The sequence below is a fragment of the Trichomycterus rosablanca genome, chromosome 6 (genome assembly GCF_030014385.1).
Source record: "Trichomycterus rosablanca isolate fTriRos1 chromosome 6, fTriRos1.hap1, whole genome shotgun sequence".
Classification (NCBI taxonomy): Eukaryota; Metazoa; Chordata; class Actinopteri; order Siluriformes; family Trichomycteridae; genus Trichomycterus; species Trichomycterus rosablanca.
In genome coordinates, this window is record NC_085993.1 from 27,210,819 (window position 1) to 27,236,232 (window position 25,414).

At 39.8% G+C, this 25,414-nt stretch overlaps 1 protein-coding gene across 3 annotated transcripts in view; it reads left to right on the forward strand.

Annotated features, from left to right (window-relative positions):
- The window catches only part of LOC134316999 (lysine-specific demethylase 6A-like), a 59,953-nt gene that overhangs the window by 16,113 nt on the left and 18,426 nt on the right, over positions 1 to 25,414 (forward strand). For all 3 annotated transcript variants that reach the window (XM_062997630.1, XM_062997629.1, XM_062997628.1), the window contains 13 exons: positions 1,623 to 1,769; positions 4,436 to 4,510; positions 5,923 to 6,030; positions 6,185 to 6,481; positions 6,563 to 7,203; positions 8,020 to 8,149; positions 8,299 to 8,404; positions 20,679 to 20,884; positions 22,073 to 22,134; positions 22,220 to 22,294; positions 22,400 to 22,548; positions 23,867 to 24,169; positions 24,305 to 24,446. In XM_062997630.1, the coding sequence (XP_062853700.1) occupies positions 1,623 to 1,769; positions 4,436 to 4,510; positions 5,923 to 6,030; positions 6,185 to 6,481; positions 6,563 to 7,203; positions 8,020 to 8,149; positions 8,299 to 8,404; positions 20,679 to 20,884; positions 22,073 to 22,134; positions 22,220 to 22,294; positions 22,400 to 22,548; positions 23,867 to 24,169; positions 24,305 to 24,446 (2,441 nt within the window). The remainder of the gene's footprint in view (positions 1 to 1,622; positions 1,770 to 4,435; positions 4,511 to 5,922; positions 6,031 to 6,184; positions 6,482 to 6,562; positions 7,204 to 8,019; positions 8,150 to 8,298; positions 8,405 to 20,678; positions 20,885 to 22,072; positions 22,135 to 22,219; positions 22,295 to 22,399; positions 22,549 to 23,866; positions 24,170 to 24,304; positions 24,447 to 25,414) is intronic.

Below are 25,414 nucleotides of genomic sequence, written 5' to 3' on the forward strand. Positions count from 1 at the left end.
GCTACATCAATAAACGAAACACCTTTATGCAAAGAGAAAGCCATACATCAGTTCTATGCAGGGACACCAAAAAGTTCTCTGGGTCCGAGCTCATTTCGGAAGGACCAAAAGACAGTGGAAAAGTCTGATCTGGTCAGACAAGTCCACATTTCAGCTTGTTTGTAGAAAAAAAAGGGTGTTGTGCAAAAAACAAAAAGGACTGTCCAATTTGTTATCAGTAAAAGGTGCAAAAGTCTGCATCTGTCATTGTATGGGTGGCCAATGCATGGGTGACTTGCATATGTGTAAAGGTATCACCATATTGCTATTTAAAAGAGTAATATGCTCCCATTTAGGAGAAAGTTAGACCTTATTTTGCATGGCATATCATAGGCGCCCAGGTGGCTTAGCGGGATAATTCGCTTGCACACCAGCACCGAGTTTCTGAACTCCTCAGTTGGAAACTCGGTGTTGCCTCCGGTCAGCTGGGCGCCATCTAGCGGGCATAATTGGCAGTGCCTGCGGCAGATACTAATTGGCCACTGTATCTGCATCTGTGTCTGTATCTACTATGTGTGGGTGGGTGGGTGTTCATACGCTGTGTAAGGACCCTGATTGGCGGAAGAGACGCCTGTGCAGAAAGCAGGGGCGAGAAGAGGAGGGCTGTACATGTGTCGGAAGAGGCATGTACAGCGACGTGCTCTCCTCGGATGCAATCTGGTATCTCTGGTAGCAGCGGAAGACAAAATTGAGTGCGCTAAATTGAGAGAAAAATGGGGAGAAAATTCATAAAATAAAGAAAAAAAAGAAAATGGCATATCATGAAGAGAAGAATCAGACATGTTTCAACTGTATGACAGACACAGACAGTAGAGCTGTCAATTTTGTATCGAGCAAGAATTGGCAAAAATTTTACTTGCAAAACTGCAACAATTAATATTTTCAGTTTCCAAATGTTTAAAAGTGTTATTAATAGTAATGGGATGTAACACAGTGGTAAACCTGATGGTATACCAACCTTTTTTGAGTTGCAGACCTTTATACACCTGTTAGGAATAGGTTTGACTAAAACACATGAACTCGACTTCTGGCCACATTGTTTATGCTTATAAACAAAATGTTTTTAAGGTGATTTGGCATGTTAATTAATGCAACATTCCATTTAGAAAGTGTGTGCTTTCAGAAGTCAGACAGATAAAAGCTTCTGGTGGTTTATTGGCTCATCATACAAACCACTAGTATTAACTGTGAGTCTCCCAGTAAATTTTTTGTGCAGTGTGGACTTCTTTAAATTTTTACAAAAGAATTATGGTAGTGAGACTGGTGTAAAGCAGGTATGTATAATGTAACAGTTCAATAGTTTGCTGTTGGGGTATGTCTTGTTGTTGTGTTTTAGTATGCCATTATTGAGGCTTTTAATGGGCATGGCTTACTCTTGTGTTGTATTATACATATCTCTTTATGTGCTCAAAAATGTTAACTATCCACTTAACAAAGGTTTGTAAAATCTGAGAACATGTACATATGAATGAACAAGTGACTACATACACCCCATGTATTTGTTTCCTTCCTTTTTTCTCTGCCTTTTAATCTTTTCTTTGGTCTCTCTGTTGCACCACCACTATTTTGCCTTCCTTTTTCAGGCAAGTAAACCTGCCCCCAGTGCAGGAGGAGGTCTAATGGGGGCACATGGCTCAGGACAGTCATTGCCACCCCACGTTAATCCTCTTAACCAAGATGATGAACAGTCAAGCCCAGCTAAAAGGAAGAGGACCTCCAGCCCTTCCAAGGTATTTGGCTAAACCTCTTTCTGAAGTTAACACCGTTTCCTAACACACACAATATACAGTGGGGTCAAAAAGTATTTAGTCAGCCACTGATTGTGCAGGTTCTCCTACTTAGAAAGATGAGAGAGGTCTGTAATTTTCATCATAGGTACACTTCAACTATGAGAGACAAAATGAGAAAAAAAAATCCAGGAAATCACATTGTAGGATTTTTAAAGAATTTATTCGTAAATTATGGTGGAAAATAAGTACTTGGTCAATAACAAACAAGCAAGATTTCTGGCTCTCGCAGACCTGTAACTTCTTCTTTAAGAAGCTCTTCTGTCCTCCACTCGTTACCTGTATTAATGGCACCTGTTTGACCTCGTTATTTGTATAAAAGACACCTGTCCACAGCCTCAAACAGTCAGACTCCAAACTCAACCATGGCCAAGACCAAAGAGCTGTCGAAGGACACCAGGAAGAAAATTGTAGACCTGCACCAGGCTGGGAAGAGTAAATCTACAATAGGCAAGCAGGTTGGTGTGAATAAATCAACTGTGGGAGCAATTGTAAGAAAATGGAAGACATACAAGACCATTGATAATCTCCCTTGGGGTCAAGATCTCATCCCGTGGGGTCAAAATGATCATGAGAACGGTGAGCAAAAATCCCAGAACTACACGGAGGGACCTGATGAATGACCTGCAGAGAGCTGGGACCAAAGTAACAAAGGCTACCATCAGTATACACACTACGCCGAGAGGGACTCAAATCCTGCAGTGCCAGGCGTGTCCCCCTGCTTAAGCCAGTACATGTCCAGGCCCGTCTGATGTTTGCCAGAGAGCATATGGATGATCCAGAAGAGGATTGGGAGAATATCATGTGGTCAGATGAAACCATAATGGAACTTTTTGGTAAAAACTCAACTCGTCGTGTTTGGAGGAAGAAGAAAAACCCAAGAACACCATACCTACTGTGAAGCATGAGGGTGGAAACATCATGCTTTGGAGCTGTTTTTCTGCAAAGGGGACAGGGCGACTGATCCGTGTTAAGGGAAGAATGAACGGGGCCATGTATCGTGAGATTACAAAACCTCCTTCCATCAGTGAGGGCATTGAAGATGGAACGTGGCTGGGTCTTCCAGCATGACAATGATCCCAAACATACCGCTCGGGCAACGAAGGAGTGGCTAGTCTCCAGACCTCAACCCCATAGAAAATTTGTGGAGTCCGTGTTGCCCAGCGACATCCCCAAAACATCACTGCTCTAGAGGAGAACTGCATGGAGGAATGGGCCAAAATACCAGCTACAGTGTGTGCAAACCTGGTGAAGACTTACAGGAAACGTTTGACCTCTGTCATTGCCAACAAAGGTTATGTTACAAAGTATTGAGTTGAACTTTTGTTATTGACCAAATACTTATTTTCCACCATAATTTACAAATAAATTCTTTAAAAATCCTACAATGTGATTTCCTGGATTTTTTTTTTTCTCATTTTGTCTCTCATAGTTGAAGTGTACCTATGATGAAAATTACAGACCTCTCTCACCTTTCTAAATAGGAGAACCTGCACAATCAGTGGCTGACTAAATACTTTTTGGCCCCACTGTACATATACATGCAGCTATATTTTATCTACATAAACATAACCATGCCTGCTGTACCATCTGTCAAATAGACATGAAAGTGTGTGTGTGTGTTGGAACATATAAGTTGTAGAACACCCTCATTTTTTCAGTTTTTATATTATGCAAATTTGTCTGTGTACTCTGAAATTAAACAATATAACAAATACACAATTGAAAATGTAAAAATATAATGGTATTATTTTATTAAATAAAATGGATTCCTAATTTTTTACCTCTGTATTTATCTCTAAAGTAGCCATCTTTGAAAAACAACAGCTAACTACACTTTAGCTATATATTCTACAATAGAAATAAAATATTGTAAAAAAAAAAATAATAAAAAAAATATATATTTTTAAAGTTCTTCCTTATACTGGTGAGAACTTCTGCAACTTCTGTTTGCTGTGGCTGCCTTTTTGGGTTAGGATTCTAGTCACCCTGTGCAAGTCAACAGCTCAGGATCCAGCTCAGGAGCCCCATTCCTGCACATTTTTGTATATTTGACAGTTGCTGTCACACATTAAGGGACCCTTTTTTTGCCCACTCAACTGCATACAAGTAGGTGCCCGGCCAGCAGTTTGCAGACCTTAGATTTAAAATGTCTGCTCGCATTACCACTGGACCACTCGAGAATCCGGCAATGGCTTTCCTACTGCCACTAAACTTTTTAAACTTGCAGCTTGAATTATTCCCTGCATGGCTTTGTACTGGTTGAATTTATTAAGTCTCAGTTTTGGCTATTGTCATTAAGCAAGCTGAAGCGTCTCTCAGAAGCCTCTGACCCTGTTGTGGCTTTGGGTTTACCAGATCTTCTTCTGTCAGAGTTTGCCCCACTTTTTAAGTATCTTTAGATGGTGTAGGAGACGGTACTCACGCTTTCTTAACAATCTACCTATTGGAAGATCTACTCTCTTCCGTTGTCAAATGCTTTACTGCATACTAACTGCATAAATATCAACAAAAACTGAAAATAAGGGTGTTTTTTGAAATTGTAACGAGTAGTGTTAATTATTTAGCCAATAGTGATATTATTAATTAAATTAAAACATTTATTGCAGAGTTTTGCAGAATGGGGTAATAGCCCAGCACAGCAACAAACTCAAAACTGGCACCTGTCACCACAAAAACTACAGGTGAGTGTCCATTAGACCACGTGCACTTCAAGAGTGCAAAAAATTTCACTTAATTAGTAAAATAGTGAATGTTGCTTGTTTTTAGCTCAATTTGGGGACCAGTTGACTGGTTTCTTTAGATACAGATCTGTAATTAAGTTATTGAGCCATATTTGGTGTTTACAATTCATGGTGATTACTCATTTAATATGTATTACCTAACAACTAGCATCTGCAGTTGGTGATTTGTATAGAAGTAAAATATATAGTCATATATATTTATTTAAATAAAATGTAATGTAATTATCTTGGCAACTGCCCATGTGCACTATTTTAACCCCCACCCTCAGTGCTTGGTGAAACATCCTTTTGCCTTGAACTTCTAATAAGTGATTTTGAGAGGTGTTAACAAATTTAACAAATTTCTTGTGAATGTTTATCAATTCATCTTAATACAAAAGCTTCCAGCTCATTGTAGTTTAAGAGCTAATTTAACGGCAAGTTTTAGTTGCCTTGAAAGTGTGCTGGGATCATTGTCTTACTGGAAAGTCCATTTATCACCAAGGTTCAATTTTACCACAGAAGGAATAGCATTCCTCCTTAAGCCCCTCTCAGCTTTTGTAACAGCTCCTTAGACTTCTCCATGGTTGCAACATACCTTGCACATATCTCTGGGTGGTGTTTATATAAGTCAAACATCCCTGTCAGATCACTTTTGACAATCATTAAAAAAAAAAAAAAAAAAACACTAGGGGACAGGTGTGCCACAAATGATTTCAAAATGTGCTTTCTGACTTATGGAAAGCAAAGTAAAAAGCAGTGCTTTAACTGCACCTAACTTAAGAAAAGCAGCAATATGGACAGTAACAGTGTCAATTGATGACTCCGCTGATGCTTTTGCTTGTCTATATACTGCCCCCACAATTAACTGCTCTAAAATTGTGTGTGTAAGTTCGTAGGTGATGTGGTAGCTCACCCATGCAGAATGAATTTTAACCTTGTGCCAGGTATTCCTGGTTGGTGGTAGGACCATAGTGACTCTAATCAGAATTTAACTTTTACTTAAGAATAATTAATTAGTTAATTACATAGCTATATGGTTATTATTCATTATTCATCGAACTACATGTTCGAATGTAGTTCACTTTGTGCTTTAATGGGCAGTTTGAGCAAATGTGTAAAATAAAGCATTTCAGACAGTGGATAAAAAAAGACTAAAGAAGCACTGCCTGATTATTTATTTATTTATTTATTTATTTTAAGAAAGCGAGCAGTTTCAGAATAAATTGAACTAAATCCACACAAAAAACAGCAATTATGATAACCCAAATGCAACTGTTTTTTTTTTTTTTTTTTTTTTTTTTTTTTTTTTTTTTTTTTTTTTTTTTTTTTTTTTTTTTTTTTTTTTTTTTTTTTTTTTGCATTTTGTTCAGCTATTGGAGCAGATGCGGGCTAACAGGGCGAATCTAAAGCCAGTTCAGTTGCAAATATTGGAACAGCTCGAAGCCCAGCTTTCAGCAGTTCAGTTGCACCAGCAACAGGTATAAATGTTTTGCCACAAATGTCAAATTCAGACAAAGTATTCTTCTCTCAGTTTTTTTGTTCTTGAAATTCAGCCCTTAATATGTGTTAATTATTTAACTTTGTGTAAAAGATGCAAGACGTTTTATATGTTTTTATTTCCCCATTTCAAAGATGAGACAAAATGCTTCTGGCCAGGTGCGGCCCATTCTGTCCAATGGCCCCACAGCCACTCCTTCACTGCCCGTGCAGCCCCTGTCCCGCGGTCCTGCGCTACGCCCTCCCTGCGTTGCTCAGCCACTGGCCAATGGGCCACTTCCCTGCAACCCCCAGACCTCCTCAATTGGCAATAATCACATGCCAGGAACGGGAACCAATGGAGATGTGCCTTACCTGCACCCTAATGCACTACCTCACAACTGCACAAGCCCGGGTGATGCATGGAAGAGCCAGCATCTCAGTACCACTCAGGTCAGTGCTCAGTATTATTATAAATACTATATTGCTATTTATATTTTACACAAGTACATTAATTTACTTTTCTGTTTGCAGGGGCTTCAAAAAGGCCCAGGTTCTCATTGGGCAGGACCCAATGGAGAACGGGCGCTCTCTTCCAGTGGCTCTCACAATCAGGTCGGACATTCCTCTGCGACCCCTGCCCACCCCACAGAGCCAGCCGTCAATCACTTGTCCTCGGCCTCCCCTTCCTCAGCCTGTTCTCCCACCTCCTCTTCGCACACGGCTACCTCAGGCGTTCCCCTGACCAAAGAGAGTGAGCACACGCAGGGCAATGGTCCCACCACCACCAACCACAGCAGCCCCAGACACATGTCTGGCTCGCCAGCCAGCAACTCCTCAGACAATCCTCAGCTGGGAAAGGAGAGCCCAGCAGCGGTTGCCAGACTGAACCATGTGCACCTTGGTGCCAGTTCAGCCACTTCTTCACCTGCCTCTGCGCTGTCGGCCACTTCACCTTTGCCTCGCCACAATGAGCCCACTGGCAGCCTTACCAAGCTTGGCCCAGCCACAGTGAATGGCAGTACAAGAGGGTCCGGTTCTGAGGACTCGCAAAGCCCACAAAAGGCTGAGCGAACTGAGACAAGTCACAAACCTGTCCCACCCCTTAAAATGTCACACTCATCCTCTACTGTGTCAATTTATCCAACCTCTTCAGATATCCTCAAAGCCTGCAGGTGGGTATAGTAGTATTTGCTTTTTATAAGTGTATCCTGCTTTGTAGCAGCATGTGATTTACATGTTTAGGTTCATAACCTTTACATTTTAGACGTAACAAATCTACATTTAAGACATGAGTAATCTGGATAAAATAACTAGGTTATATCCACCATTTTTATTATTATTGTGCAGATCTTGTCTCATTCCTCATTTTGTGCTAAAACGAAAGGTCACCTTACGTTTTTCACAAAAATGGTAAAACATGTTTGTACAGTGTATTTATCCAGATAGCATTCATCTTAAATTGGTAAGAACCTAAATTAGTCAAACTGCCATATGTTTATAGTGCGATATGTCAATTGTATGTACACTTTTACTGCTCAGTAGGCCACTGGCCAGTGTCACATTAGGGGTTTATGCAATTTTTGCATGGTTGTAATTAAAAAATGTTTTTATCTTTTGGCATAACTGCTGCTTAACTGGAATAATCAAACTGACTAATAAACTTAAGGTTTTTGAGCTTCTGTGGCATAATGGTAAGAGTTGCAGCTGTTAAGTTCTAGAGGTTCTAATTCCAGGCTGGGCTCACCAATACATAAGGCGCATGGTGTTACGTGAGCCTAGTCATTGGGGGAACACAGCAGCACACCCATAGCGCCAGTCCAAAGCCCACAAAAATAGAAGGGATTGCGTCAAGGAGGGCATCCGGTGTAAAACCGTTCTAAATCAAATATACGGATGAATAATCTGCTGTGGCGACCCCTATTGGAAACAGCTGAAAGGAATCATTCATGTATTTATTTATTTACCAATAAATGTTAATACCTTTACAGAAACCTTGGAAAGAATGGTCTTTCAGGCAGCAGCATCCTGCTGGATAAGTGCCCTCCACCTCGACTTCCTCCTCCTCCATCACCACCTCTGCCGAAGGACAAGCTCAACCCCCCCACACCCAGCATTTATGTGAGCACGATTTATTTGTGCTGAAAACATGCACAAAATTTATTGTTTTTAGTTAAGGAACTGTTTTTAGTTTAGGAAATTACACAGATTAAATGAGCTTTTAATTTTTGTAATCTTTACCAAAAATAACCATTTCCTTTGCATTGCAGTTGGAGAATAAGAGAGATGCATTTTTCCCTCCACTTCACCAGTTCTGTACAAACCCATCCAACCCAGTTACTGTCATCCGTGGCTTGGCTGGAGCTCTAAAACTAGGTAAGTTTTAAGCTTGTGTGTGGGGGGAGGCATGCATATACACAACCTGTTAATTTGTGGCAAATCAATTGGTTAAAAAAGGGTGAACATGATATTACACTGGCAGATGTTTTCTAACTTAAAATCAAAACTCAAACATGAACTAATGTGAACATGCTTGGCTTCATGGCATGAGTTTTATTCACAATGACTGGTGTTAAATATGTGATCCAGCAGTATGATAATCTGTTAATAATTCGACTAATAGCTCAAATTGGAATAGAATACATACACCTCAGTCAGAATGGACTAGTCTGATTGAGGCCATTCTGAATCAAATTTCCATCTGATTGAAGTAATCCTTTAAATATATATATATCAGCTCAGTCTCACTGGGGTAAACTATCAGATGATGGAAGTACAGCTATAATAGAAGAACTGCCAGACATGCAGAGATGTGAACCAAGACTGAATTGGGGAAAAAACGGTTAAGCTTGCCATCATCAGAATAGGAATGGTAGAATATGGCTGTGTTTACACTTGTAGTTTGGTTTCCTTAGTCCGGACCAACCGAGAAGATGAAACATTATTACATTTTAATCCTGGTTTGTATAGGGTTCACACTCTCGTTTACAATTAAACCAAAACCAAAAAAAAACTGTTCAAGGCGAATGTTCAAGGTGTGTGCTTGCATACTGTATGCATTTTGTCCCTTTGGGGTTTCCACAATCAATTGAAAAGTGTGCTCCGTGGCACAGTCATCCCTTTTTGTATCTCAATACACATTTTCTTACTTAATGAGTTTAGTGAACCCTAAATGTGCTGGTTACAGTCAGAACAATGCACCATGCTGGGCTTAATGCACTTGTTGGGGTTGTGTATACCTGGTGGTATTTTAGCAACTGGAAACAGCAAGAGTAAGTAAAATGGATAAAGAAGTCAAAACGGCACCAGAAATTCCTCGCTGCACACACCAAAGAAGGTACTCTGTTCTCTCGCTGCCTGTTTAGTGTGGCATCTTGTGATCTGTCGTGTTTAGTTCTGAAACGATTCACACCAGAATTAGTTAAGAAACGGACCTAAGCTGACAAATATAAACACAACCTATACCAAGAGAGCAGGTGTATATGTGGAAAAAGTAGAGGACCAAGTACCAGACCTTGAGAACCAAGTACAAGACCTTTAGTTGAAAGATGGCATAGAGGGGATGTAGATCCTCATCATAATACCTGGTTTTAAAAAAACATCCATTGATGTAGGAAGCTATGCTGAACAAGTTACTCCAAGTTTAAAAGGCTAGACAAGAAGAATGTTGTGATTTATTGTGTTGAAGCCTGCAGATTGTGGAGGATCAGGACAGATAGTTTAGCTGCCCTGGCTGCTTTGCATTATGAAGCTTTTAAGTGACGGCCCTAGGTCAGTTTCTGCGGGGTGAGCTGCTTTGAAAACAAACCAATCTTGGAGGTTATTCTCTGTAAGGATAGAGATAACTGATGGTAGACTGCCTGTTCCTAAATCTTGGACAGAAAGAGGAGATCTGAGGTCTGTAGTTTGTCTGTGATGTCTTGTGTGAGTTTCTTTATAAGGAGGATAACCTGTGCCTTTTTAAAAGCTGTAAGGACAACACCACATGTCAAGGAGTTGTTTTAGATGGGTGTGGTGAAGAGGGAAAGTGCATGCGTGTATCATATTTTCAGAAATATAATAGAATAAGACTTATTTTACCTTTATACTGGGGCATACCCCGTGGGGACCCGGGGTAGAATAGGTCCTCAGCCCCCTCAGGCTGCTCGTAAAAGGCGAGCGAACGAGGCGACTTGTTTGCCGTGAGGTGCGACCCGTGTCTGCAGAGAAAGGGATCCTGGTGCTTGAGGGGAGTGGTGGTTGCGGCTACCATCATTCCCAACACAGCACTTTGGCCCCGACTTCGCATAGACGGGAGGTTGGAGTGGCCCGCTCCAATCAATCGGCCGGTCAGGACATGCCCTAGGTTGTATCTCCTTTGAGATCCCCAGAAGGCGCTGGCTAAAGGGGCAATCGAACACCAAGAACATCTGGTGAGTCGAGTATACTATCCTTATAACCCTGGTACGCAACCTCTGGATGTCTGCGGCTCTGCATACCCCCAATTGGGGCTCCGAGGTGAGTGGGGAATAAGGATAATGAAATGCAGATCTTACAAATATGAATACTAAACATACCCCAAAACGAAAACTCTTGGACTACGAGAACGAACTAGAACTGCCAACTAACTTGAAATCTCAAGGACCAATAGACAACTGGCCTAGATTTGTGGTGATGGAATCCACCCAAACTGACATATTAACTAAACTATCGCCATTTGCAATTCAAAAAGGCATCATGGGAATAGCAGGCACAGTGAAAGACGCAAAGAAATTACGATTAGGTCAAATACTAATAGAGTGCCTCAAGAAAGTACAGACAACCTGCTGAACACAAAAACATTTGTAAACATCAATGTAAAGACTTTCCCTCATCCAACCCTAAACAGCAGCAAAGGAGTCATCCGCTGTCGAGATTTAGGAGACATGAATGAGGAGGACATAACAAATGAACTGGCTTCTCAAGATGTAAATAATGTAAAAAGAATCACGATTAAGAGGCAAGATAGAATCATAACAACTAATACATATATTATAACTTTTAACAGAACCACACCCCCTTACAAACTCCTAATAGGTTACCAAAGGGTAGATGTAGACATCTATATCTTAAACCCTACTAGATGCTATAATTGTCAGAAATTTGGACATGGATCAACTGGATGCAGAGGCACTACAACTTGCTGCAACTGTGTGGGAGAGGGACATGAACTACCATGCACCAATAAACCAAAGTGCAGGAATTGTGTAGGCCCACATGCTGCATCAGACAAAAACTGCCCAGTATGGATGAAAGAAAAAGAAATCCAAAGGATTAAACATACAAAAAAGGTTAGCCATGCCGAAGCAAAAAAGCAGGTCCCAGACACACCAAGTTTTAAATTTGCAAAAACCTTTGCTGATATTGTAAAGACAACACAAACAAGCAGCTGCCAAACTGATTACACATGGTTCAACCGAGACAAACCACTAATAATCAACCCCACTAAAGAACTAACCCTCCCAAAACCATGAAACACATACACACAGAGCTCAAACATGGCCTCGCAGCTGACACCAAGCACTAACAAATCCCAAGAAGAAGTGGGCAACAAAAATGACAAAACACAAAAAACCGACTGCCCCCAGCTGCCAAACACCTCAGATCGTGACACACGGAAAAAAGAGACAATTAAGGACGTAGAGATGAAGGAAGAGGGACATACCAGACACCGCAGTATATCCTCAAAAAACAGAAATAAATCTTGCTCGAACATACCAAAACCCAAATGACAAACACTATAATACAATGGAACTGCCGAGGCCTTCGGGCTAACTATAACGAACTCCAACGACTACCACTACTCATCAATCCGTCTGTTATTTGCCTTCAAGAGACGCTACTACCACCAAATAACCAACATGATGCTAAAGAACTACACTGCATACCATAAACCAGGACCAAATACAGGCAAAGACGACTGGCGGGACAGCAATCTACATAAAGAATAACATTTCCCATAACCGTGTCCCCCTCAACACTCAACTGCAGACAACAGCAATCAGAACCTCAAACATTTTTCATAAAAATATAACTATATGCACTATGTATATCCCACCAAACACAGCACTAAAGCTAACAGACCTGAACAACCTGACTGATCAGCTCCCACTACCATACATTATTTTAGGGGATTTTAATAGCCACAATACTATGTGGGGAAGCCAAAGTACAAACAGTAAGGGAAAAATAATAGAAGAATTTATAAACACAAACAATCTCTGCATAATGAACACTTCTGGAAACACTTACCTACACCCAGGACACGGGACATATACAACAATAGACCTTACAATATGCAGACCAGAATTATATATAGACTTTTCTTGGAAAATTTGGGATGACCTCTGTGGCAGCGATCACTTCCCTATCATTGTAAGCCCAGACAGACCCCACCTAGTACCAACACCACAAAGGTGGAAATTAAGCAAGGCCAACTGGCCTGCCTTTCAGAGCCTCTGCAAAAAGAAACTGAAAATGATACTTGTGCAAAATGGAGACCCCACTCTATGGTTCACATCAACCATAAAAGAAATAGTGGAAAAAACTATCCCAAGAACATGCCAGGAACCAAAAAAGAATAGAAATCCTTGATTCAATGAGGAATGCAAACAAGCAATAAAAACACGAAAAAGAGCAGAAAGAAAATTCAACAAACACCCAACAGCAGAAAACCTGAACAACCTAAGAAACACCAGAGCTAAAGCCAGAAGACAAAGCTGGAAAACCTTTACAAATAACATCAACGCAAACACACCAACCAACAAAATATGGAACTTTATCAGGAAAATGTACAACAGAAATACTCATCCTCGGATCCAGTTCTTAAAAAACCAAGAAGAAACAGCAAGTAATGAAAAAGAAATAGCAGTACTCCTGGCTAAAACCTTCGAAAGCATATCAGCAAACAAGAACTGCACTTCTGATTTCCAAAACATTCGAGCACTAAGGGAAAGCATCAAAATAGATTTCAGATCGGATAATAAAGAGCCATATAATCAAGCCTTCACACTGGAAGAACTGAACCAGTCCCTCCAAAAATCACATAACACAGCAACAGGACCTGACAATATACACTATCAAATCAGTGTTAATTTTGACAGCAGATTTTGATTTAGTTTTAGTCATAGTCTTTTGACTTGACTAAAATGTAATTTAGTTTTAGTCATAATTTAGTCATCTGAATTGTTTTAGTTTTAGTCTAGTTTTAGTCGACTAATTATCATAAGAATATAGTCGACTAAATTTACAGTCAATTCAGTCGACTAAAATACATGTTTGTTTATTAGGATTTTAACGTCATGTTTTTACACATTGGTTACATTCATGACAGGAACGGTAGTTATTCATTACACAAGTTTATATCGAACACAGTCATGGACAAATTTAGTATCTTCAATTCACCTCACTTGCACGTCTTTGGACTGTGGGAGGACACCGGAGCAAACTCACACAGACACGGGGAGAACATGCAAACTCCACACAGAAAGGACCCGGACCGCCCCACCTGGGGTTCGAACCCAGGACCTTCTTGCTGTGAGGCGACAGCGCACCCCACTTAGCCACCGTGCCGCCCTAAAATACATATAAAGGGTGTAAAATGTAAATGCTTTTTTATCACTTCCCTTAAATTATTTAAGTCATTATATACACTTACACAAAATGAAACATTTTTAACCAGTTATGGAATATTATTAATGTTTGAATGTGCAATACACACAAAAACAGATTTAACTTATTTCAAACATCTTTATTTAACTGACCTTGCTTATTGAGCATAACAATAACAAAATATTAATGACCAGTAGGCATGCTCTGCCTGAAAAATATATGCATTGTTCATAACAAATTGCATATTACATTCTTTATAAAACTAGGTACCATAAAAGCAGCTGTGACATTATGTTGCCATTATACTGCCAGCAGTGCCAGATGTTTCAGATCTGTTGTGTTTTTACCCGAGATCGCCCCACATGGTTTACACATCGTCTTGTTTTTCACGATGTCAAATGAGAAATGTGTCCATATATCGGCTCTCATCTTTCTCCCTGTTGACATTGTGGAGTTAACCTGGTTCCATGAGTAAAGAAAGTTCACAGGCTAGTCTGGTCTTCCCGGGTTTAGATCAAACTTGTGCGAGTGTGCTCTTACCGCGGTACAGAGCTATCTCTATCTACGGCTCTGCCGCGGTACTGCAAAAGATTAGTACTGATTGGATGGCTACCCGGCTTGTCCCGCCCCTCCACATACGCTAAAGTAGTTATGATTGGATCTCTTTCTCTACCTTCCACAAAACTAAATCAGTTCTGATTGGATGTCATCCCTGCCAAACATTTTCGTCTCGTTTTTATTCGTTGACGAAAGTGTCGATTCATTTCGTCATAGTTTTTATCTTTTTTTGTAGTTTTTATTTAGTCATCGTCTCGTTTTCGTCATGAAAAAAAGGTTCGTTGACGAAAACGATGACGAAATTAACACTGTATCAAATGATAAAAAATTTGCCTCAAACAGCGCTAGCAACACTCCTAAAGATATACAACCGTATATGGAAAACAGGAAACATCCCAAAAACATGGAAGGAAGCCACAGTAATACCCATCCCCAAACCTGGACAAGACCACCAAAACCCGGAAAACTATAGACCAATAGCCCTGACAAGCTGTATTAGCAAAACCCTGGAGAGAATGGTAAACAATCGTCTAGTTTGGTATATGGAGAAATACAATGTCCTCAGTGAAAATCAAAGCAGTTTTCGTAAAAACAGGAACACCATAGATAACTTAACGAAACTCGAAACATACATAAGGGAAGCTTTTCTCCAAAATCAACTTGCCACAGTAGTCTTCTTTGACCTTGAAAAGGCCTATGACACTACATGGAGATATGGAATTACGCAAGACCTACATCAAATAGGACTTCGAGGTTGCCTCCCAACCTTTATAAGAAATTTCCTTACAAACAGAGACTTCAAAGTACGAATTAACAACACATACTCTATGGATCATATCCAAGAAACAGGAGTTCCACAAGGATGTATATTATCACCTTATTTAATCTTAAAATCAGTAAAATAACAAAAGAAATGCCACTCAACATCTTCAGCAGCCTATAGGTAGATGACCTATGTATAGGCTACAGAAACCAAGACATAAAAAGGATAGAGCAAAGACTCCAACCCTGTATTAACAAAATTCACAAATGGTCAAACACAAATGGTTTCAGAATCTCAAAAAGCAAAACTACATACATCCACTTCTGCCAAAAAAGGACCCTACACCTAGACCCCGAACTTTAACTTGATGGAGAACGCATCAAAATAACAGAAAACACAAGATACCTTGGTCTAATACTAGACCAAAAACTTATCTTTATTCCTTACATTAAGGCTCTCAGAGAAAAATGTCTCCAAAAACTAAGAATACTAAAAGTCATAGCCAGTACCAAATGGGGAGCAGAATTGTCCATACTAATGCACATGTATAGGACAATCATCAGAACAAAACTTGCCGCTCAGGTGGCGCAGCGGTAAAAACATGCGCTGCAACCAGAGCTGGATTTCAAAAGTTTCGTTTCGAATCCAGCTCTGCCTTCAGCCGGTCGAAGGCTGGGCGGCTATATGAACAACGATTGGCCTGTTGTTCAGGTGGGGGGTGGGATTGGAGACCGGAGGGGGTGGGTCTCTCTCTGTCAGAATGCGATTACGACCTCTGCCGGCTGATTAAGAGGCGCCTACACAAGTGATGAGGAAGAGTGCCCTTAGGGTGTGTCTCTCCGCATGCAACGCTAGGTGGCGCCAAACTCATCGATGTGTGGGTGGCAAAGATGCATCCGGCTGCTGCCAGTGTTTCGGAGGGGATGTTGGTTAGCTTCGATCTCCTCTGTCAGGGCAGGGTTCGGCATAGACAGAGAGGAAGCACGATGCAAATTGAACAATTGGATGCACTAAAGGGGGAGAAAAAGGGGAAAAAATAATAATAAAAAAAAAAAAAAAAAGAAGTCAGAACAAAACTTGACTACGGCTGCTTTATATATGAATCAACGCGGAAATCATATCTCAAAAAGCTAGACACGGTCCACCACCTAGGAATTAGAATGGCCTTAGTGGCATATTGCACGTCCCCCATTCCAAGCCTTTATACAGAATCACAAGAACCATCACTTGAAATCAGACGACTAAAACTGGCACTACAATACACAATCAGTCATGGGAAATCAAAGAAATCCAGTATACAAAATCATAAACCCATTACATCCCCCTACCAGAAACTACAGGCAAATCTGAACATGATCTGAACCAAAGCCCTCACTACAACATACCTCCTTGGGAATTTAGGACACCTCATATCATCTTTGACCTTGCAGATGGAAAGAAAAATAATACACACCCAAATACGTCATCAAATTTTAAGAAATCAGAGAAAAATATTCACTATACTTATTCATCTATACTGATAGATCAAAAACCACAGAACAGGTAACAGCAGCAGTAACCACAAACAAATATTCAAGAACAGAAAAACTACCTCAACCAAGCTCCATATTCACTGCAGATGCCCACGCCATAACAATGGCTTTAAAATTTGCAGAAGAAACCTGCGAGGAAAAAATAATAATATGTACTGACTCAAAATCATGCCTTAAAGCAATCGAATCGTGCAAAACAGACCACCCAATTATCAACAATATACAAAGATCTATCAATAGACTAACTGGTATGAACTACAACATAAAACTGTGCTGGGTTCCTGGACACAGTGGAGTAAGTGGAAATGAAAAGGCGGATAAATTAGCCAGAAAGATGATGATGCAAAATACAACAAACACAAAAATCCCAGCAACAGATATCAAACCTTCAATAAATAAATACATCAAGGAAAAATGGCAAACTGAGTGGGACACACAGACAACAAACAAACTACATGAGATACAGCCAAATAATAAACAATAATCCAAGAACTCACCAAGGAAGATGAGTGGATCAGGTTATATACACAAGATGCAGAATAGGTCATGCAAAAATCACCCATTAATACCTAATAAAAGGAGACAATCCCCCAACATGTGAAAGATGTCAAACACAACTTACAATAAAACATATCTTAATCGATTGCCCCAAATACTGTTAAAAAAGAAAGAACTGTTAAAGAAGCCATAAACCAGGGGTCACCAACCTTTTCGAAACAGAGGGCTACTTTAAGGGTACTGAGTAAGCCGAAGGGCTACTTGTAGGATACAAACCTGAATACCATAAAGTTGCATGGTTCACCTTTAATGATATTATGATTAATAATAATAATAACAATAATAAATATTCATATTTGTGAAGAGACTGTCTGATCACGTTAATTATTTCTCACAATAATTATTAACAATGACTTACCATGGCAGGAAACACACATATATTTAAACATGTAACATTATTTATTTCTGTTAATCTCAATTAGTTTCAATATTTGAAAGTCAGTCATTACATCTCTGATATTTTTGTAAATATTGTTCTTGACAGTTTTGTATGAATGAGCACATCTGTAGCATTTTGATCAATATCAAAAAAAAATTTTCACAAATGATCCTCATTTCTGTAGAATTTTTTAGAAAATCATTGTCACATCTTCAAATCATGTCCAGTTTGTACTTATCCTGTTTGTACAAATCATGTCCAGTTTGTACTTATCCCGTTTGTACAAATCATGTCCCGTTTGTACTTATCACTACCTTTGTAAAGTTTTAGACCAAATCATGAACTCTGTCCCATGTTTGTACAAATTATCAGTTAAGTAAGATTTTTTTTAAAAGCTACGATTTAAATGGACGTTTCTGTGACACGTACTGAAGTGTCTCTCCTCATTGTGCTGCTCTCTGCCGTCGCCAGTCGCCCCGCGAATGAAACACACACTTTTTTCTCTCAATCATTGTGAAAATATTACGTTTTTTTTTTAGCTTTTTTTTTTATTTGAAGATGTTTTATTATTTTTTCATGGTAAAAACCACATCTCGCTCCCCACCATAGCTGCGCATGCGTGTCTTGCTTGACTCAGCATTATGCGCACGATATAAAACTCCGCACCCAGACAAGATCATATAACCTTACAACATTTTTCATATAAACATACAACATTTTTGTTGTTGAAATGTTATATTGTCATTTTCAAATCTACAGTTCTCCTACTTAGAAAGATGAGAGAGGTCTGTAATTTTCATCATAGGTACACTTCAACTATGAGAGACAAAATGAGAAAAAAAAATCCAGGAAATCACATTGTAGGATTTTTAAAGAATTTATTTGTAAATTATGGTGGAAAATAAGTATTTGGTCACCCACAAACAAGCAAGATTTCTGGCTCTCACAGACCTGTAACTTATTCTTTAAGAAGCTCTTCTGTCCTTCACTCGTTACCTGTATTAATGGCACCTGTTTGACCTCGTTATCTGTATAAAAGACACCTGTCCACAGCCTCAAACAGTCAGACTCCAAACTCAACCATGGCCAAAAGCTGTCGAAGGACACCAGGAAGAAAATTGTAGACCTGCACCAGGCTGGGAAGAGTAAATCTACAATAGGCAAGCAGGTTGGTGTGAATAAATCAACTGTGGGAGCAATTGTAAGAAAATGGAAGACATACAAGACCATTGATAATCTCCCTCGATCTGGAGTCCCACGCAAGATCTCATCCCGTGGGGTCAAAATGATCATGAGAACGGTGAGCAAAAATCCCAGAACTACACGGAGGGACCTGATGAATGACCTGCAGAGAGCTGGGACCAAAGTAACAAAGGCTACCATCAGTAACACACTACGCCGAGAGGGACTCAAATCCTGCAGTGCCAGGCGTGTCCCCCTGCTTAAGCCAGTACATGTCCAGGCCCGTCTGAAGTTTGCCAGAGAGCATATGGATGATCCAGAAGAGGATTGGGAGAATATCATGTGGTCAGATGAAACCATAATGGAACTTTTTGGTTAAAAACTCGTCGTGTTTGGAGGAAGAAGAATGCTGAGTTGGATCCCAAGAACACCATACCTACTGTGAAGCATGGGGGTGGAAACATCATGCTTTGAGGCTGTTTTCCTGCAAAGGGGACAGGACGACTGATCCGTGTTCAGGGAAGAATGAACGGGGCCATGTATCGTGAGATTTTAAGCCAAAACCTCCTTCCATCAGTGAGGGCATTGAAGATGGAACGTGGCTGGGTCTTCCAGCATGACAATGATCCCAAACACACCGCTCGGGCAACGAAGGAGTGGCTCCGTAAAAAGCATTTGAAGGTCCTGGAGTGGCCTAGCCAGTCTCCAGACCTCAACCCCATAGAAAATTTGTGGAGGGAGTTGAAAGTCTGTGTTGTCCAGCGACAGCCCCAAAACATCACTGCTCTAGAGGAGATCTGCATGGAGGAATGGGCCAAAATACCAGCTACAGTGTGTGCAAACCTGGTGAAGACTTACAGGAAACATTTGACCTCTGTCATTGCCAACAAAGGTTATGTTACAAAGTATTGAGTTGAACTTTTGTTATTGACCAAATACTTATTTTCCACCATAATTTACAAATAAATTCTTTAAAAATCCTACAATGTGATTTCCTGGTTTTTGTTTTTCTCATTTTTTCTCTCATAGTTGAAGTGTACCTATGATGAAAATTACAGACCTCTCTCATCTTTCTAAGTAGAAGAACTTGCACAATCAGTGGCTGACTAAATACGTTTTGGCCCCACTGTACATAAATGCAAGTGTTATTGATTCAAAAAGATCAGCAACGCAAATATAATTTTTAGATGGAGCTCTATGGTCACTAGTGCTGTTTAGAACATGCCCTGTGGGCGACTTACGTGTTGGTGGACCCCTACCCTAAACCAAGAAAACACAAGAAAAATCTTAAACTTTCTGGCAGTAACAAAAATGAAAACAAAAATATACATATAAAAAAATGATTTAAACATAACACCTATCATGCCATAAATAACACAAGTGTAGGAAGTGGCGTTAAAAAAACAAATAAATAAATAAATTATACTGGGGCATGACGTATATTGATCCTTCAGCTCCGTTGTTGCTAGCCAATCTAGTGTTTCGTCATCCAGATCCATTAACCCACGAGTGCCATTCGGTGGCCAGAATTTGGGGCAGCTGGTCATCACATGTTCCACTGTCTGTAATGGGTCCCCACATTCACAGTTGGCACTGTCTGCAAGACCCCACTTCTGCATTGCTGCTCCAAAGCGTCCCACCCCTGTCCTCAGGTGGTGGTGGTGGGCTAGTGTAATTGTAATTGCTTTTTCTGTCCACTATTTATGACAGTTTGCTGATCACAGTGAAAAAGTAAAGTGACAATTTCAATTAATCATGTTATTTAATATCAGGCTCCAAGATCAGGTAACATTCATACTTGGATAACACCCATATTTAGGGGCAGACCAGAAATTGGTACCCGAGCTTGAACATTGTTCTTGCAAATACTGTTCACAAACACAAAAACTCTAACCTCATTTTATTGTGCTAAAGATTCCTTTTATTCCCTAAAGTTACTAAAAAGTTCATTACTTTATAAAATTTAGAATATTTATTTTTATGAGCCCACCCACACAAACACACACACACACACACACACTAATGTTTATCTTTCTCCTTTCTTTGCAGACCTTGGACTGTTTTCCACTAAGACCCTAGTGGAGGCCAACCCCGAGCATTTAGTAGAAGTGCGGACACAGTTGTGCCAGCCAGCTGATGAAAACTGGGACGTCAGTGGCACCAGAAAACAGTGGCGTTGTGAGAGTAGCCGCACCCTTACCACCATTGCCAAGTACGCTCAGTACCAGGCTGCATCCTTCCAGGAATCACTACGGGTATGACAGGCACAGACAAGCGTGAGGCCACTAAAGCCTAATTAACTTTTATACAGTTACTTTTTGGTGAAACAGTGAAGAACACGTAAATGGACAAGGCTGTAGGGTGCACACATACTAACATTTCTCTTTCTTGCCATGCATTTCACTCTGGTTTAAAATGACCTTTTCTACCACATCTTGGAATAATGCCAGGATTCCATTTTTGTTTTAAAAAATTTTTCCCCAAAACCCAAATATTTGACTACTATTGTCTAACAGAGTAACCAATGCTAATATCTGATATACAGGATGTCTTAAAAGTAAGGAAACAATCAGGTAAAAAGAAAAAGTTTGGTAGACAATAGTGTGCCAACAAATACTATACTATTCTACCAACAAAATATGATCAGAAAGTGTCCACTGATAAAAACAGGTGAAGATGAACATACATTGGGCCAAAAAAAACAAACAAAAAAAAAAAAAACTCTGAAAGAGGTCTATTGAGGTCTGTAGTTTGTCTGTGATGTCTTGTGGGAGTTTTGTTTTATAAGGAGGATACGGCACGGTGGCTAAATGGGTAGCACTGTTGCTAGAAAAGGTCCTGGGTTCGATCCCCAGGTGTGGCGGTCCGGGTCCTTTCTTTGTGGAGTTTGCATGTTCTCCCCATGTCTGCATGGGTTTACTCCAGGTGCTCCAGTTTCCTCCCACAGTCCAAAGACATGCAAGTGAGGTGAATTGGAGATACTAAATTGTCCATGACTGTGTTCGATATAACCTTGTTAACTGATGAACCTTGTGTAATGAGTACCGTTTCTGTTGTGAATGTAAACGAAGGGTGTAAAACATGACATTAAAATCTAAATAAACAAACAATTATAAGGAGGATAAATTGTGCCTTTTTAAAAGCTGTAAGGACAACACCATTACTAAACATAATTAGGTCCTTGGGGGTCCCTTTCAATTGATAAATAGGGTAAGCAGGATAACATCTAACAGAGCAACAGTTGGGCTACAGTCAGTAAATTGTATACCCACAAACAACTTGTTAGAGAAGTTCAGCTTAGAAAATCAATGTGTATGCATTTACAAAAACAGCTTAGAACCATTGAGGTGGAGCATGCTTAACGCTGAAAGTTGTTTTTTGTATTTTTAAAATACAATAGAATGTAAAATAAATTTTGTATTTATGTGCTGTGTGCATTTTAGGAGGAGAATGAAAAAAAGGGCCAAAAAGAACTATCAGACTCTGAAACGTCATCTTCAGAAAAGTATGGGCAGTATTTTTTTGGCTTTTGATTTTAGTTTTTTTTTTTTATGGCTGTTTAATGATTTTCATTTTTGCCTGCTCACTAGTGTTGCAAGAAGACGGAAAGGTCCTTTCAAACAAATTAAATTTGGGACGAATATTGACGTTTCTGATGAGAAAAAGTAAGTGTTTCATTTAAAGCATGCTAATTATCTTTTAGAAGTTGTACCTGAATGAAGCGCACTTGTGTGATGTGTAGTAGTACTAATCATGAGCTCTCCCTGTAGGTGGAAGCTGCAGCTGCAGGAGCTGAGTAAACTACCCGCATTTGCGCGGGTGGTGTCTGCAGGGAACCTTCTCAGCCATGTGGGTCACACCATCCTGGGCATGAACACTGTCCAACTCTTCATGAAGGTCCCTGGCAGTAGAACACCTGGTAAGTAACATTAAGTTGATTTGCTATTATTAAGCACAAGTACTTAACTACTCATGTAACCACCTAATTGGTTACTGAATAATTACTTGAATTTTGTAAATGCAAGGCACTGATGGACCTCATTGGGCCCCTTTTGAGCACATATGACTAAAACAAGGGTGCGCCAGCTGAATTTTACAAATGAATTTTCCACAGTGATATTCCTGCCTAAGCATTCAGTTTTTTTCTGGTGGTGCTACAATTTGACATACAATTTCCCACAGTTTCTTTGATATCTTATGTTGACTTTTTAAATCAAGAATGCCCCATGTCTTCCTGCAAGCTTATAATGTAGTTTTATGTAGAGTTTGCATGTTCTCCCCGTGTCTGCATGGGTTTTCTCCAGGTGCTCCGGTTTCTCTTCACAGTCCAAAAACATGCAAGTGAGGTGAATTAGAGATACATAATTGTCCGTGGCTGTGTTTGACAATAAAGACCTGAACTAACAAATCTTGTGTAACCTGAAATTACCTGTCCTGTCATGAATGTAACCAAAGTGTGTAAAACATGCTATTAAAATCCTAATAAAAAAATAAAAAAATACATTTTCAGAATGTAGGCTCGTATTGCTAACTGGTTAGTTGTATTAACTGTATTGTTGTATTACTAATTGGTCAGCTTTCTATCTGCTGTTCTTACGCTGTCAAGATTTCTTAGTGTGAGAACTAGGACACAGCTAACATCCTATATTCCTGACTTCTAATTACCCTGTCAATCTCTGGTCTTGGGTACAATGCTCTTGAGCTTCCAGGGATGCCATTATTTCCTAACAGTTTTAATACTAGATGTGATTGGCTCAAAGTAGTTGAGTTAAATCGCTGTACTTTCAATGTGACGTGGCTCTCAATTGGCATAATTAGCTGTGTCTGAGAGAGAGCCGGTTGAACAGGCTTTTTAATGCTGCTGCAGCTGCAGTCTCTGCTGGTGGGTTGAAGCGCCTGCATATGGGGCAGTTAAATTAAAAGATGTACGTGCATGACTTCGTACGTGACAAGCCCAGTCTATGAAAAACCGGAAGGTTAATGTCTAAGCTTGTAAAAATCTGCAGCTCTCCTCGGTCGGGTCTGCGGGGAAGTTACAGTTGGAATATTAAGCATGACTAAATTTAAGGGGTTAGGGTTTTTTGAGTTGCCAGTTATTTTGTGTTTCAGTATTAATTAACTGATCAACAGTTATCTGCAACATGCATACTATTATATAATATAAACCTGAAGTTCTTATGGAATAATGTAAGAAAAAAAATGTTTGTATTATATGATAATCATGTATCCATCTTTAGGTCATCAAGAAAACAACAACTTCTGCTCAGTAAACATCAACATTGGGCCAGGAGACTGTGAATGGTTTGCTGTGCCTGAGCCATACTGGGGAGTAATGAGTGAGTTCTGTGAAAAGAACAACATTAACTTCCTGATGGGTTCGTGGTGGCCGAATCTTGAAGATCTATATGAGGCCAATGTGCCAGTGTACAGGTTTATCCAACGCCCTGGAGACTTAGTATGGCTCAACACAGGCACAGTGCACTGGGTTCAGGCTATCGGCTGGTGCAATAACATCTCCTGGAATGTGGGTCCACTCACTGGTATGCAAAAATATTCATTTAGGCTTAAAATATCAATATGCTTTAATATCTATATGCTATTTAATTGCAAACAATTTTCTTCAGTGTGAGAGCTCTGAAATGCCTGCCCTTATGAGATTTTTGTGTTTCTCTCAGCACATCAGTACAAGCTGGCTGTGGAAAGGTACGAGTGGAACAAGCTTCAGAGTGTTAAGTCAGCAGTTCCTATGGTGCATCTTTCCTGGAATATGGCAAGGAACATCAAAGTGTCTGACCACAGGCTCTTTGAGATGATCAAGTAAGTTTTTCGTGACCTGTTTAATGGTGTTAATGGTTTTTCCTTCTAATTGTTTATATTAACAGGATTGTTTTAAGCCATTGGGTTATAAGAGTCATTGCTTGCTGGCAGTTGTTGGCTAATAGCATTTCATAAACCATGATGATAGTGTTATTAAAGTAAAAAAACAGGATTATTTTTGTGTGCTGTCTAGTATTTATACATGTAATTGTTATCCTGTCAGACAACTATAGGTTGGTTTTACTGCAGGTCCTAGATACCGATAAAATGTTGTTTATATATTTTCTGAAGCTGATAAAATGGACAGTGACAACATCTATTGGGCAGCTAAAGTGTAACAAAGCAAGAATGGGGGGGGGGGGATGGTTTGTTTTATTTATATTATATATATATATATATATATATATATATATATATATATATATATACAGTGTATCACAAAAGTGAGTACACCCCTCACATTTCTGCAAATATTTTATTATATCTTTTCATGGGACAACACTATAGAAATAAAACTTGGATATAACTTAGAGTAGTCAGTGCACAACTTGTATAGCAGTGTAGATTTACTGTCTTCTGAAAATAACTCAACACACAGCCATTAATGTCTAAATGGCTGGCAACATAAGTGAGTACACCCCACAGTGAACATGTCCAAATTGTGCCCAAAGTGTCAATATTTTGTGTGACCACCATTATTATCCAGCACTGCCTTAACCCTCCTGGGCATGGAATTCACCAGAGCTGCACAGGTTGCTACTGGAATCCTCTTCCACTCCTCCATGATGACATCACGGAGCTGGTGGATGTTAGACACCTTGAACTCCTCCACCTTCCACTTGAGGATGCGCCACAGGTGCTCAATTGGGTTTAGTCCATCACCTTTACCTTTAGCTTCCTCAGCAAGGCAGTTGTCATCTTGGAGCTTGTGTTTGGGGTCGTTATCCTGTTGGAAAACTGCCATGAGG